This window comes from Siniperca chuatsi, linkage group LG4 (genome assembly GCF_020085105.1).
Source record: "Siniperca chuatsi isolate FFG_IHB_CAS linkage group LG4, ASM2008510v1, whole genome shotgun sequence".
Lineage (NCBI taxonomy): Eukaryota > Metazoa > Chordata > Actinopteri > Centrarchiformes > Sinipercidae > Siniperca > Siniperca chuatsi.
In genome coordinates, this window is record NC_058045.1 from 31,980,555 (window position 1) to 31,993,054 (window position 12,500).

The window sequence follows — 12,500 nt, forward strand, 5'->3', positions numbered from 1 at the left end:
TCAGAAATGATGAATATTAATACATACACAAACAGATACAATGTGATGGACATGAGAGCGGTTTAGAAACAAACAGCTAACATTTTTCTCTCTAGTTTTAACACACAAAATGTACATGAATGGGAATCAAATTAGATGTTTTTTTTTAAAAGAAATTGCAGTTGAACACAGAATGGACAAGGTATTCAGCCTTTTGAAAAGCAAGAAGAGGAGGAAAGAAGAAATTCAAACTTTATGTTAAAACTATTGAATCCTCTCTTAACAAAAAGGCTAGGCCTTTAATTTGATATAATCAACACTCCCCCCTGCTTTTCATTCTTTTTACTACATTGTTGTTTAAATATTGTCATTGTTTACCTTTATTTCTTTGTATGTATATTTTTCTATCTTATTTCTAGTTATTTTGTATTCCTCTATGTATTTTTTAATTCACTGTAACTGTGAAACAAAGTACTTTTTAAAAAAAGAGGAAGTCAGAGTAGTGGAACGCATATCTGCTGGAGAGAGTTCCAGTCGGAGGTATTTTTAAGTTGAACCGCAACTTCCGGCAAGTGAGTAGTTAGCCAAAGGTGATAGTGCTTATGTTTGTTTTTGAAATCTTCGTCGCTTTGTGAGTTTTTAGACAGAAACACCACCAGAAGATCTTTTTTTTTTAAGGCGAATAACAAGGTGCCCGCTTAAGTTAATCAAACCTCGAGCTAAAGAGTGTCGGTTTGTTGACCATCTCGCTAACGTTAGCAGACTAGCTAACCGGCTAGCTCACTCGGCTGACGCCTGGTACGCGGCGTCCGGAGACAGAAACCCCGAAGCTGGACGCTCAGTATCGGACAATAAAGCTGTAAAGCTTCGCCAGTCGGTATTAGTAACGTTTGTCCTGTAGCCATAACGGAGAAAATACATTTTTCATGTGTGCACTGGGGCCGGTTTCGACATTTTAATGGGAGGCGGCTTGCTTTGGAGGATTGGACATTGCGGGCGCCAGTTGCGAAGAAAGCGGAGGTCCTGGCTACCTGTCGGGCTCAGATGGAGTCTCTGGCCGGCTACGTGTACAAGGCAGCCAGCGAGGGCCGAGTCCTGACCCTGGCCGCGCTGCTGCTCAACCACTCGGAGGCGGAGACCCAGTATCTGCTGAGCTATGTGACCCAGCTCGCCGGGCAGAGGTCCACTCCTCTGATCATCGCAGCCCGGAACGGACACGACAAAGTGGTCCGGCTGCTCCTGGACCACTACAGAGTGGACACGGAACAGACCGGCACGGTTCGGTTTGACGGGTAAGAGGGCGGTTATTTGTCCAGGCTGTGAGATTTCTGTTCTTAAAAACTGGTATATCTATCTGTTCATCTACAGATTAGTTTCTTGATTAGTATCTTGGTCTGTGAGAAATGCTAAAAAAGCCCTAGAAGACGTGCTCAGATTGTCCAAAACCCAAAGATATTCAGTTTACTATGATAAACTGAATATCTTTACAATATTAAACACAGAAAATATTAAATATTAAACACACAAAAGCTAAATCGGTACATTTCAGAAGCTCGAGCCAATAACTGAAGCTATGAATCGATTTATCAAAATAGTTGCAGATTCATTTTCTGATATTTGGCTAATCGATTAATTGTTTCAGCTCTGAATGAAACGCAATAAAATCTCCACCTCCAAAAAAGAAAGCTGTGAAACTTTTTATCTAAGCTAATACAGCGAATCACTCTCAGGAAACTGTTAATACATTTTAATAAATTTGTGCTGCAGTTTGTGTTTATACTGACAGGCGTTTCTAATATTCTTCGTCCACCGCATTTATGTCAATGAGGGTAGACTAAATATTAGAACGACCCCACATTATAATGCACATAACTTAGTGTATAACTGTAAAGATGCTGCTATATTAATAATAAATAAATAAAACTTTACTTATAGAGCACTTATCAAAACAAAGTGCTTCACAACAAGAGAAATAAAATACAGTGAATGATGAAATATAAAGAAATAAAATACACAAAAGCAATAAAATAAACAGTTCAGGTAAAATCAGGATCTGCTTTCAGATAAAATGTGTTTTGAGACGAGACTTAAACGAAGACTCTGACTCAGACAGCCTGATGTCTTCGGGCAGGTTGATCCAGAGCCTCGGGGCCCTGATGGCCAAAGCTCTGTCCCCCTTAGTTTCCATCCTGGACTCAGGAACAGACAGGAGACCCCTGCCCGAAGATCTCAGACTACATGAAGGTTCATGAGGGATTACAAGGTCTAAAATATAGTCTGGAGCCATGAAGAGCCTTAAAAGTAATCAACAAGATCTTAAAATCAATCCTGAAACCAACAGGGAGCTGATGTAAAGAGGCTGAACCAGCTGTGATGGGGTCGCACCTCTCAGTCCTGGTTTACAGCCGAGCAGCTGAGTCCTGCACAGTCTGCAGTCTGTCAGAGTTATATTGGCAGTAGATAAACAACCATTGATCTGTATGCCGCCTCAAAAGAAGCCCCATTACAGAACATACAGATCCACAGATTAGGGCTGAGTATCGAACCCCAACGCTCCTGTGGTACTGACCAAAATGTGTCTGTTGCACCAAGTATCAAAAACCGTCAAGTGCCAAAAACGACAAACAATCGAAAGACTGATCAAACTCATTATTCTTTGATCAGACAGTAATTTAGCCAGTTTTAGACTGTAGTTAGCCTGTGATTTAACATTTGAGACCTCAGGTTTCTTTTGTCAAATGCAAAAAAGGATTTTGTAGGAAAACATTTATATTTCTGGAAGTAAGCTGTAAGAAAAATTATTGTTTAGTATCGGCACTGAAACTTGTTTACCGTTTGTCTAGTTTTGGGGGAACAAATCCATTTAATTGAGACTCGGCCCCACCACAGAAACCCGCTGTTGCTCGCCTCTCCGTCAGCTGGTTTGTCTAGCTGTCCACGCCCACTCTGTGATGTCACAGCAGATGTTTTGACCCAGTTTTCAATGAAAGTATCCTGACTGCTCTGACTGGTGTAGTAACAATACAGCTTTCCACAGCTGGTGCACCCAGATAGATTTGTCCTCACCAAAGAAAGATTTCTCTGTTTATGTCTTTCCTTCAGTTGTTTACGTGGAAGTGCAGTCGGACAATTTTCAAGTTGTTCGTCATCAGAGGTGAATGCAAAGTGTTACTCGTGTTTTCGTTTCGTTTATTTATTTATGTCTGAGTAGTTCACGTCTTGAGGTCAAGACTAAAACAAAATGGGTTTCAGATTGAGACCAGGGCCCTCTGGTCTTGAAGTTTTAAAGTGAAACTGATCACAGCTGAGTGTGTCCTGACCAGCTGTCTGTCTCCTGTCTGTCCTGCAGCTACGTCATCGACGGGGCCACGGCGCTGTGGTGTGCGGCCGGAGCTGGGCACTTTGAGGTGGTGCGCCTGCTGGTGAGTCACCGTGCCAACGTTAACCACACCACAATCACCAACTCCACCCCCTTGCGTGCCGCCTGTTTCGACGGGCGCCTGGACATCGTCCACTACCTTGTGGAACACAATGCAGACATCAGCATCACCAACAAGTACAACAACACCTGCCTGATGATCGCCGCCTATAAGGGCCACACAGACGTAGTAAAGTTCCTGCTGGAGCAGGGGGCGGACCCCAACGCCAAGGCCCACTGCGGGGCCACCGCCCTGCACTTTGCAGCTGAGGCGGGCCATCTGGAAATTGTAAAAGAGTTGGTGCGCTGTAAGGCAGCCATGGTGGTGAATGGACACGGCATGACGCCGCTGAAGGTCGCTGCAGAGAGCTGCAAAGCAGATGTGGTGGAGCTGCTGCTGGCACACGCTGACTGTGACCCACGCAGCCGCATCGAGGCCCTGGAGCTGCTGGGCGCCTCGTTCGCCAACGACCGAGAGAACTACGACATCCAGAGGACGTACCAATACCTGCACATGGCCATGATGGAGCGCTACCGCGACCCCGAAAACATCATCGCCAAGGAGCTGCTGCCGCCCATCGAGGCCTACGGGGGGCGTTGTGAGTGCCGGACACCCCAAGAACTAGAGGCCATCCGGGTGGACCGGGACGCTCTGCACATGGAGGGGCTGATGATTCGGGAGCGTATCCTGGGTTCGGACAATATTGACGTGTCGCACCCCATCATCTATCGCGGCGCAGTCTACGCTGATAACATGGAGTTTGAACAGTGCATCAGACTGTGGCTCCACGCGCTTCGTCTGCGACAGAAAGGCAACCGGAACACGCACAAGGACCTGCTGCGCTTCGCCCAGGTGTTCTCCCAGATGGTCCACCTGAAGGAGCAGGTTTTGGCCTCTGCTGTCGAGCAGGTGTTGAGCTGCAGCGTGGTGGAGATTCAGCGAAGCATGGCTCGAGTGGAGACGGCGGCTGAATCTGAGCTGCCGCAAGCCTTGGACAGTTACGAGTCAAATGTTTTTACCTTCCTGTACCTCGCCTGCATCTCCACCAAGACCACCTGTGGCGACGAGGAGCGCGCCCGCATCAACAAGCACATCTACAACCTGATCCAGCTGGACCCGCGGTCGCGTGAGGGCTCCTCTCTGCTCCACCTGGCCATCAGCTCCACCACACCGGTCGACGACTTCCACACCAACGACGTCTGCAGCTTCCCCAGCGCGCAGGTCACCAAGCTGCTGCTGGACTGCGGCGCGCAGGTCAACGCCGTCGACCATGAAGGCAACACCCCGCTGCACGTCATCGTCCAGTACAACCGGCCCATCAGCGACTTCCTCACGCTGCACGCCATCATCATCAACCTGGTGGAGGCCGGCGCCCACACGGACATGACCAACAAGCAGAAGAAGACTCCTCTGGACAAGAGCACCACCGGCGTGTCGGAGATCCTGCTGAAGACGCAGATGAAGATGAGCCTCAAGTGCCTGGCAGCGCGTGCTGTCCGGCAGCACCAGATCACCTACCGCAACCAGATCCCCAAAACGCTGGAGGAGTTTGTGGAGTTCCACTGAAACGGACCTGAGAGCTGAAGGATCGACACGAACCGAGGACAGACTCTTTGTTCTTTTTAAAGAATTTCTTATAATTTTCTAACAAATCGGTGCTGAGGATGATGGTTCAGTACTAAATGTTTTTGAGCATTTTTATATAAAAAAAAAAAAAGGGGTTGCTTTTTTTCTATTTTAAGTATTAATTGCTAAGTACCAGCAGCCATAGACGGCAGTCTGTCTGTCTGTATCTCTGGGGCTGACGAGCAGATTGAGACATCAGAGGAAACTTCCAGATGACTGCAGCAGGTTTGTGCTGCGACAGCCGAGAGAGGACAGCAGCAACGTTGCTGCGCTGCTTCTTGTTTTGCCTTATCTCCATCCCGGGGAGCCGTCATGTACGCCACGTTACTGTGATTCCACAGTCCGAGTGAATGAGTGTGAAGGAGAGATGATCAGGAAAAAGCTAGAGAGACAGAATGAATGAATGAAGTGTCTGTAGAGAAGCCAACGGGCAGGCCGACCTCGCCTGCTTTCCAAGCATTCACCCCACAGATCAGCGTCACACACATCATTATGTTTTAATATGAAAAATAGTTTCCACTGGGTTTAGTTTTTACTGTAACAGCAACAACAACAACTGACCGCTGAGAGAAGACAAACGATCGGACTGCTGGACAGAATTTATACTAACAAAGTTTTTAGTTCGTTGTAAGTTTATTTTAAAGGGTTTGCTGGTAACAAGTATTTGTGAAAATATTTTTTCTCTTGGCCTGTTTCACTGAATCTGCACTATATGGCGCAAAGTATGCGGACACCCCTTTCCACATACCTGTGTTTTTGGTCTCTGACTTTCCTGATTTCTTCCCCTTAGTTCTGATGAAGGGAAATCTTAATGCCCCAGCATACAATGATATTTTAGATCACTGGTTCCAAACCTTTTCGGCTTGTGTCCCCTTAAAGCGAAGCAATATCTTGGTGAGACCTCTCGTCGCAGGTGTCTATGATTCAAGACCGGTTAGTTAAAAAACTGACTCTTCCCCTGTCAAACTGTTTGATTTGAAAATGTTTAGAGGGCCGAAATGGTAAAACTATCTAGTACTTCACAAGAAAGGGGGAATTATTAAAGAATAGTTAGAAAGATAAATATACTTTTGTTTAATGTTTTTAATTCTCTCCTGTCCTGTTAACCATCTTGTGGCCCCTCAGATTTATTTATTTAGCAGTTAACAGTTTTAGACAATAAATACAATGTATAAAATACAGTGTCACAAAAGCCAAAATGGTCTGTTTTGGGCGTTTTGGAGATGCATGGATTTCACAGGACGGAGTGGTGGCTGTTATAGCAGCACAATGATGTCTATGGTGTCCCAATCACATGTTCAACAACACATCTGTGTGTAAAGTTCTGGTGTCCACATACTTTTGGCCATGTAATGTACTTTTCCTAGTTGTTAAAAAGTCCCTGAAGTCCCTGAACGTGGTACCGTTTGATTGACACTCTGTAGATGCTCGCACATGAGCTTTTATTTTGAAACCTGTATCTGAGGACAAAAGCACAGAAGCTGTGAAATGTTCTCCCAGAGGGAAATCCACATTTGAAGTGAAAATTTCTTTCTTTTTTTTAATAAACAGTGAAGTCTTGGACGTGGAGGACCTGTCGCCTGGTTTACATTTTTGCCACAGTGCTGCAGCTTTAGCTTGTGGATCCAAAGGGACTCGATCGGCTCCGATCACATGGTTTGTCTTCATCATCGCAGAGTGTTTATTTGTTGGTGCAGGAGGTGAAAATAGGACTTTGCGTTATTTCTTTAAATTAGTCTTTTAAGCATAAAGAACGACTAATTTCTTTTAAATTATTTTGTATGACTTCCCGTTATTGATTATTTATTTATTTGTTGGCGCATCCTGCTGCTGCCAGTGTTAGTGTTCTCTCTGGACCAGGTCTGACTGTCCTCGTCCCTTTGGGATTTCTTTAAAGTTGATTTCCTGTCTCGTTCTGCTAGGTTTTCCACGGGTCTGTTTCGCATTATGTCCAAAGCTTTGGACCCGGGAAGACCTTTCATCACTGCAGCACTGTAGAAGACTTTTTACATTTCATTTCATGTCTTCGTGTCGTCTCCGCTCTCCGTCTTTCCTGTGGTGTTTCTGCTCTGTTCTGCTTACAACTCCAGTTTGTGCCTCCATGTATTCCCATTACACGTTATTATTTGGGTCGCAGAGCTAACAGTCTGATTTTCCAAAATATGAATAACTAGTGATCTTTGTAAAAACCCAGAGAGAGGAAAAAAAAAAACTTCATTCTCTGCACAATAAAAAAGATTTTTAACCCATTTCTCAAATTCGCGGCTGTTTCCTTATCCGAGCAGGAAATGAGATATGTACGATGGGAAACAAAACTAAATCAGCTGTGTGAACAGATGATGAATGACAATATAGTATAATTATGTCAAATATGTCTTCATAGGAGAAGTTGTAACTGAAAATAGTGTACAATCACTTCTTCTTCTTAGTTCTTTTTTCCAAACAACGAAATGTTAAACACGTGTGGGAAACCCAGCAGGATATCAGTCCAGTCATTCAGATTCGTGATGGAGAATACTTTCTGCATTTTAAAATGTTGGGGATTATTCAAGTTTGTCTGACAGTCTGTTTAGTGATCGTAGAGACAGAAAAAGTGAGCATGTTGCTGCTGTGTGGGGGAAAAAAAAAAACCTCGTTAACTCCCAACTTTTCAGGTTTGAGCCTGCAGGATGAGGAGCTCTTCTGAGGGCTCGTTAATCTTTACGAAGCCCTTTTAAAACCCGGCGGAGCGCGCGTGAAACAGTCGAGCTGGAAACGGAGCTGTTCGCCCGAGCGAGTTCCTTTTGTACACGAGATCCCGCAGGGAGGAAAAGTGCTTCTTTACGGGAGGTTCATTAGCTCGTCACCAAACAGACGGTCTCATCGCTGTAGGTGCACCGATGCCTTTTCAGCCAGTGGATCAGCTGATGGAGAGAACAGATTCGAGGCTTTTTTAATTCATCTTTCATGCCGAACCATGAAATGATGCAGTTCATGGTAGAAAAGGTTTCAGTCGTAGTCGTCTGGACACTGTTTTCAGAATCAAGACGTTTCGGCTCCCATCCGGAAGTCATTCTCAACTGTGAAAAAATGGGACGGGAACTAGAAATTTAAGCTACTGTGTTACATAAGCCCCGCCCTCAGGAAGGAGTCTACCGGAGTATCTGTTGATTAGCTAGTTTCACCTGAAACTGACCTAATAGTTTCAAGATGGCCCAGTAATCAGGCCTCTTGTTTTCTGGCTGCACCTCCCTCGTCACTGTTAAGTACCTGATTAGCATGTGATTGCCTTGACCACGGTGTTAATACACTGTCATTGGCAGGTTGAATCTCAGACCACCATTTCTGTTCAAAGAGGGGTTTTCTTTTTTCACAAAATGGCTTCCTTGACTCGTCTTTCAAACCAACTCTTCTCTCTACTTAGACTCTTCACCTCGCTGTCTTCAAATGTGCGGTTTGCAGATGCAGTTCATGTTTATTTGTATTTAAATCTGAGGCTTATTACAGTTTGATTTTTGTATCATGCTATTCATTGATTGTAGAGGCCACCTCTGTCCTCGCAGCAGCAGATGTTTCCCACTAGCGCTAAAACGATTAGTCAGCGGGAGGAAAATCATCGACTGCAATGTTGACAGTTGACTGAAGGAACAGTTTGACGTTTTGGGAAATTCCCAGTATTTGCTTTCTGATGGAGAGTCAGATGTTCAGCTCTCATGTCTGTTTAATATGAAGCTACAGCCAGCAGCCGCTTAGCTTAGCGTAGCGTAAAGACTGCTAACAGGTGGGAACAGCTAGCCAGATAACACGATAGCATGTTAATGTTATCTGTGGCAAATCATGTCCTGTCAGTCAACTAATCAGTTAATTAAATAATCGGTTCCGGCTTCTCCAGTGTGAGGACTCGCTTCTTTTCTCTGTTTTATATCATTGTAAACTAAACATTTATTGTCGGACAAATCAAGTAAGTTGAAGACGTCACCTTGGACTCTCTTGCCGTACTGCAGGTCGTATCGGTGCACCTCGGCTCTCCACAGCGGGAACATCTGAATCGGTTTGTTTTGGAGGTTTTCGCTGCAGCAGCTCGGCCACGGAGGATGAATTCATCAGTGAAATGAGCCGCTGCTGCGATTAGACTGAAGATAAACTTCATCGCTGTCATTTCCCATGCACGCCGCTCAGTCTAGGAAAAAAAAAAAAAACTTTCCCCAAAGCATTTTCTGTCAGTCTCCAGAAACACACTTGGTCTTACGTCTTTATTTTCTTGTTGGTATATTTTTTTGAAGCTACAGGATGTCTGAGCCTCGCAAAGCCAGACTGTCCTGTGAGCTGGAAAACATACACAAAGGATCACTCGGCAACCTGCAGGGACAGCGTGGCTCTTAAAAACGTTCAAACTTTGCAAACACCTATTTAAGCTGTTTGCTGTAGCTGAAAAATGAATCACGACTCTGCAGCTGTAGGGCTCGTTTCTCACCTCAGTTTTCTTTAGACGCCGGAGTTATCATCTTATAATCAGGTGGAGGAAACGCTCAAATGAAATGGCGTTGCAAGGCAAAGGATGCCATTGGGGGGGGTTTATTTGTTTGTATTTGTTGTCAGGGTTTGATTTTCTGAACAAAAGCATGTGAATGCAACACTGCCATTCAGAGTGCTACTTTTATCTTTATCAGAGTTTTTATTTAACGCTGCAGGAGCATGTTTCTGTCCTGACGGATGACTTTCTGTGGCTGAAGTGAAGCCAAAGATTCTCTTCATGTGTAGGGAAACTTTAAAAGATGTCAGCTGTGGTGTACTTCCTGCAGAATGAATTCTGTCAAATTAAAAGTCTTCTGTCTGCATCCACCAGTGTTGTGTTATTTATTTACTCACCAGAGCTGAAGCAGCTACGCAGCCATGATTCACTGCTTAATGACACGGAGAGTTGGCTGGTTTTAAAGGCTGATTCTGACATTTTCTAGACTAAATATCTTAAATGTTTCCCACAAGTTGTCAAATTTAATCTACAATAAAATAAAAGGGGATTTCACTTAAGTGGAAAGTTCCCAGTAAATTGTCCAATTTTTAATTTTCAGTCAGGATGTTTTTACCACAGTTACAATAATAAAAAATAATAGAAGTCAGTAAAAAAAATTCTTACAGATGTAAACGTTGAAAGTTTTCACTCATGAAGAAGAATGTAAAGGTCCAGTGTGGACGACTTAGTGGCATCTAGTGGTGAAATTGCAGTTTGCAGCCATTTGAATCCCGCTCGCCTCACCCTCCCCTTCCAAGCGTGCAGGAGAAACTACGGTGGCCGCGAAACTCGAGAAAAACGGCGAACGGCCCTCTCTGAAGCCAGTGTTTGGTTTGTCCGTTCTGGTCTACTGTAGAAACATGGCGGTGCAACATGGCGGCCTCCGTGGAAGGGGACCCGCTCCCTCTGTAGATAAAGACGGCCGATTATAAAGTAACGAAAACAAAAATATTCCATTTCTGCCGATAGCTCCTCCTAGATGTTACACAAGTCTTCTATCAGAGCTATGACAAAATAATTGCTGAAATAGGAAAAAAGTTTCAACTTAGTTGTAATAAACTGAAATGACATTTGGTTTTGATGGTCATCAGCTATCAGTCAGTGCGTGTCGAGCTGAGCTACTGAACTCTCACTCGTACTGCCCAGAGGAGAGGAGGGGCAGATTTATTGGAATAGAGCCGAACTTTACGTTGGTGGAAACCAACCCAACTGGGCAGAAAACCGCCCAATCTGGCAGCACTTTTAGTTCAGCTTTGATGGGTGAATTTGCACAACTCACCAATAGGAACTGTTGTCTTGGTGAATCTTGTGCTTGAAAGTAGGGTGTTTTGTTCTTCTTCTCTCTTTTACTCTCAAATGAATACAATCAAATCAAGTCATGAGCCACAATATGAGCAGCTGAACAGGAACATATAAAGATGAATATCCAACAAAAGACAAAAAGAAAAGAAGAAAAACTAAAATAAAACATCTTCCACCTTTATTATTTTTATTTGCATCATGGAGTTTGGTGTAGCTCCCAGCAGAGCTCCAAATAGCTTCCACCTGAGCAGAGGTCTAATCAGCCAAATGAAAACACCTGTGCAGGGCTTTTAAGTCACAGTCAAAGTCTTGATGTCAAAGTTGAAAAATGTGTTCCTGTCTCACTGCTGTGTGAAAGCATTTTAATGTGTGTTGTTTAAATGCTCCTCTATAAGGACGTTTTCCAGCCTTTTGGGTTTACAAAAATCAGATTTATGTTCATGATGAAGACTTTTCTCAGTCCATGAAAAAGTTGCAGTTTTGAATTGATGTTTTCACCCAACAGTGACAATTTATCAGTTCATTACTGGCTAAAACAACATAATTATGCCATCTGTTCTCTGTTCTACATTGTAGATGGTAACATCAAGGGAGTTTTACTTTTAATCATCCTACTTGTAAGCCTGTTGTGCCTTTTCACACCATTAGCAGGAACAAAACAACAGACTCTTCAGTTCAGGCTGTTGTTAAATATGGCACCAGGTATCCTCAGTCCTCCTCCGCAGAGGAAACATGAACGAAACCAGAGAATATGATGCCAGTCTGGGTGTAGTTTAAAACCGGATGATCCACATCCAGCAAAGCAGGAACCTCAAAGCCATCCTGACACCAACACAGGCTCTGCTCTGCTGTGGTAAATGGAGGGCCACAGAAACAAAGTTCACAAAGTTTACAAAGGAGACTGTCTCCAGTTTGAGTCACATCAGATTATTGTCAATATGACGTTTTGAGTTTCACAAACAAATTACTTTAATACCAAGTAGAAAGACAAGCTTCAAGTTTCTTCAAAGTTTGAAGACTTGTCTGCTGTGTGATAACAACACAAAGAGTCTGCAGTGGTGCTTTGAGCTAAATGCTAACATGCTGGTGTTTAGCAGGTATAATGTTTACCCTGTTCAACGTCTTAGTTAGCATGCTAACATTAGCTAATTAGCAGTAAACACAGAGTGCAGCTGAGGCTGATGGGAACGTCATCAGCTCTGCAGGTGTTCGGTCAGAAACCAAAGTGTCGGACACGTTAACATGTCGACCTGATGGTGGCGCTAGATGGAAAGTCAGAGGATCAGCAGAGTTATTACAGTTCATCCTGAGGGGAGCATGAATGTCTGAACCAAATTTCATAACCAGCCATCTAATAGTTTAATCTAATAGTAGATATTTTACAAAAAACACACAAATATCAACCTCATGGTGGCGCTAAAGGAAAAGTCAGAGGATCGTCAAAGTTATTATGAATCATCCTCCGGGGACCATGAATGTCTGTACAAAATTTCATGCCAATCTAGCGAATGTTTGTTATATTTCAGTTGGGACCAAATTGGTGTACCAAGCAACACACCCTTGGCTAAAGCCATTTTGCTAGCATGGCTGCAAATTGAAACGTATAGCTCATAGCCCCTCGAGGCTGCAGTATTCATCACACCGCACAGTCTGAGAGTGTTTGTGAAGTTGCTGTGGATAAT

At 43.9% G+C, this 12,500-nt stretch overlaps 1 protein-coding gene across 2 annotated transcripts; it reads left to right on the forward strand.

The window, feature by feature from the left end:
• The first annotated feature begins 493 nt into the window (after positions 1 to 493).
• fem1b (fem-1 homolog b) lies at positions 494 to 9,841 on the forward strand. Of its 2 annotated transcripts, XR_006377635.1 has the most exons (3): positions 494 to 1,271; positions 3,329 to 6,680; positions 9,008 to 9,841. XR_006377635.1 is itself a non-coding variant. In XM_044192610.1 (2 exons), the coding sequence occupies exons 1-2, from the start codon at positions 1,024 to 1,026 to the stop codon at positions 4,962 to 4,964; spliced, it is 1,884 nt and encodes a 627-aa protein (XP_044048545.1). In that variant the 5' UTR covers positions 494 to 1,023; the 3' UTR covers positions 4,965 to 7,273. The 2 variants fall into 2 exon arrangements, 1 of the variants encoding a protein (XP_044048545.1); XM_044192610.1 differs by lacking the exon at positions 9,008 to 9,841 and having other exon boundaries at positions 3,329 to 7,273.
• Positions 9,842 to 12,500: the final 2,659 nt, after the last annotated feature.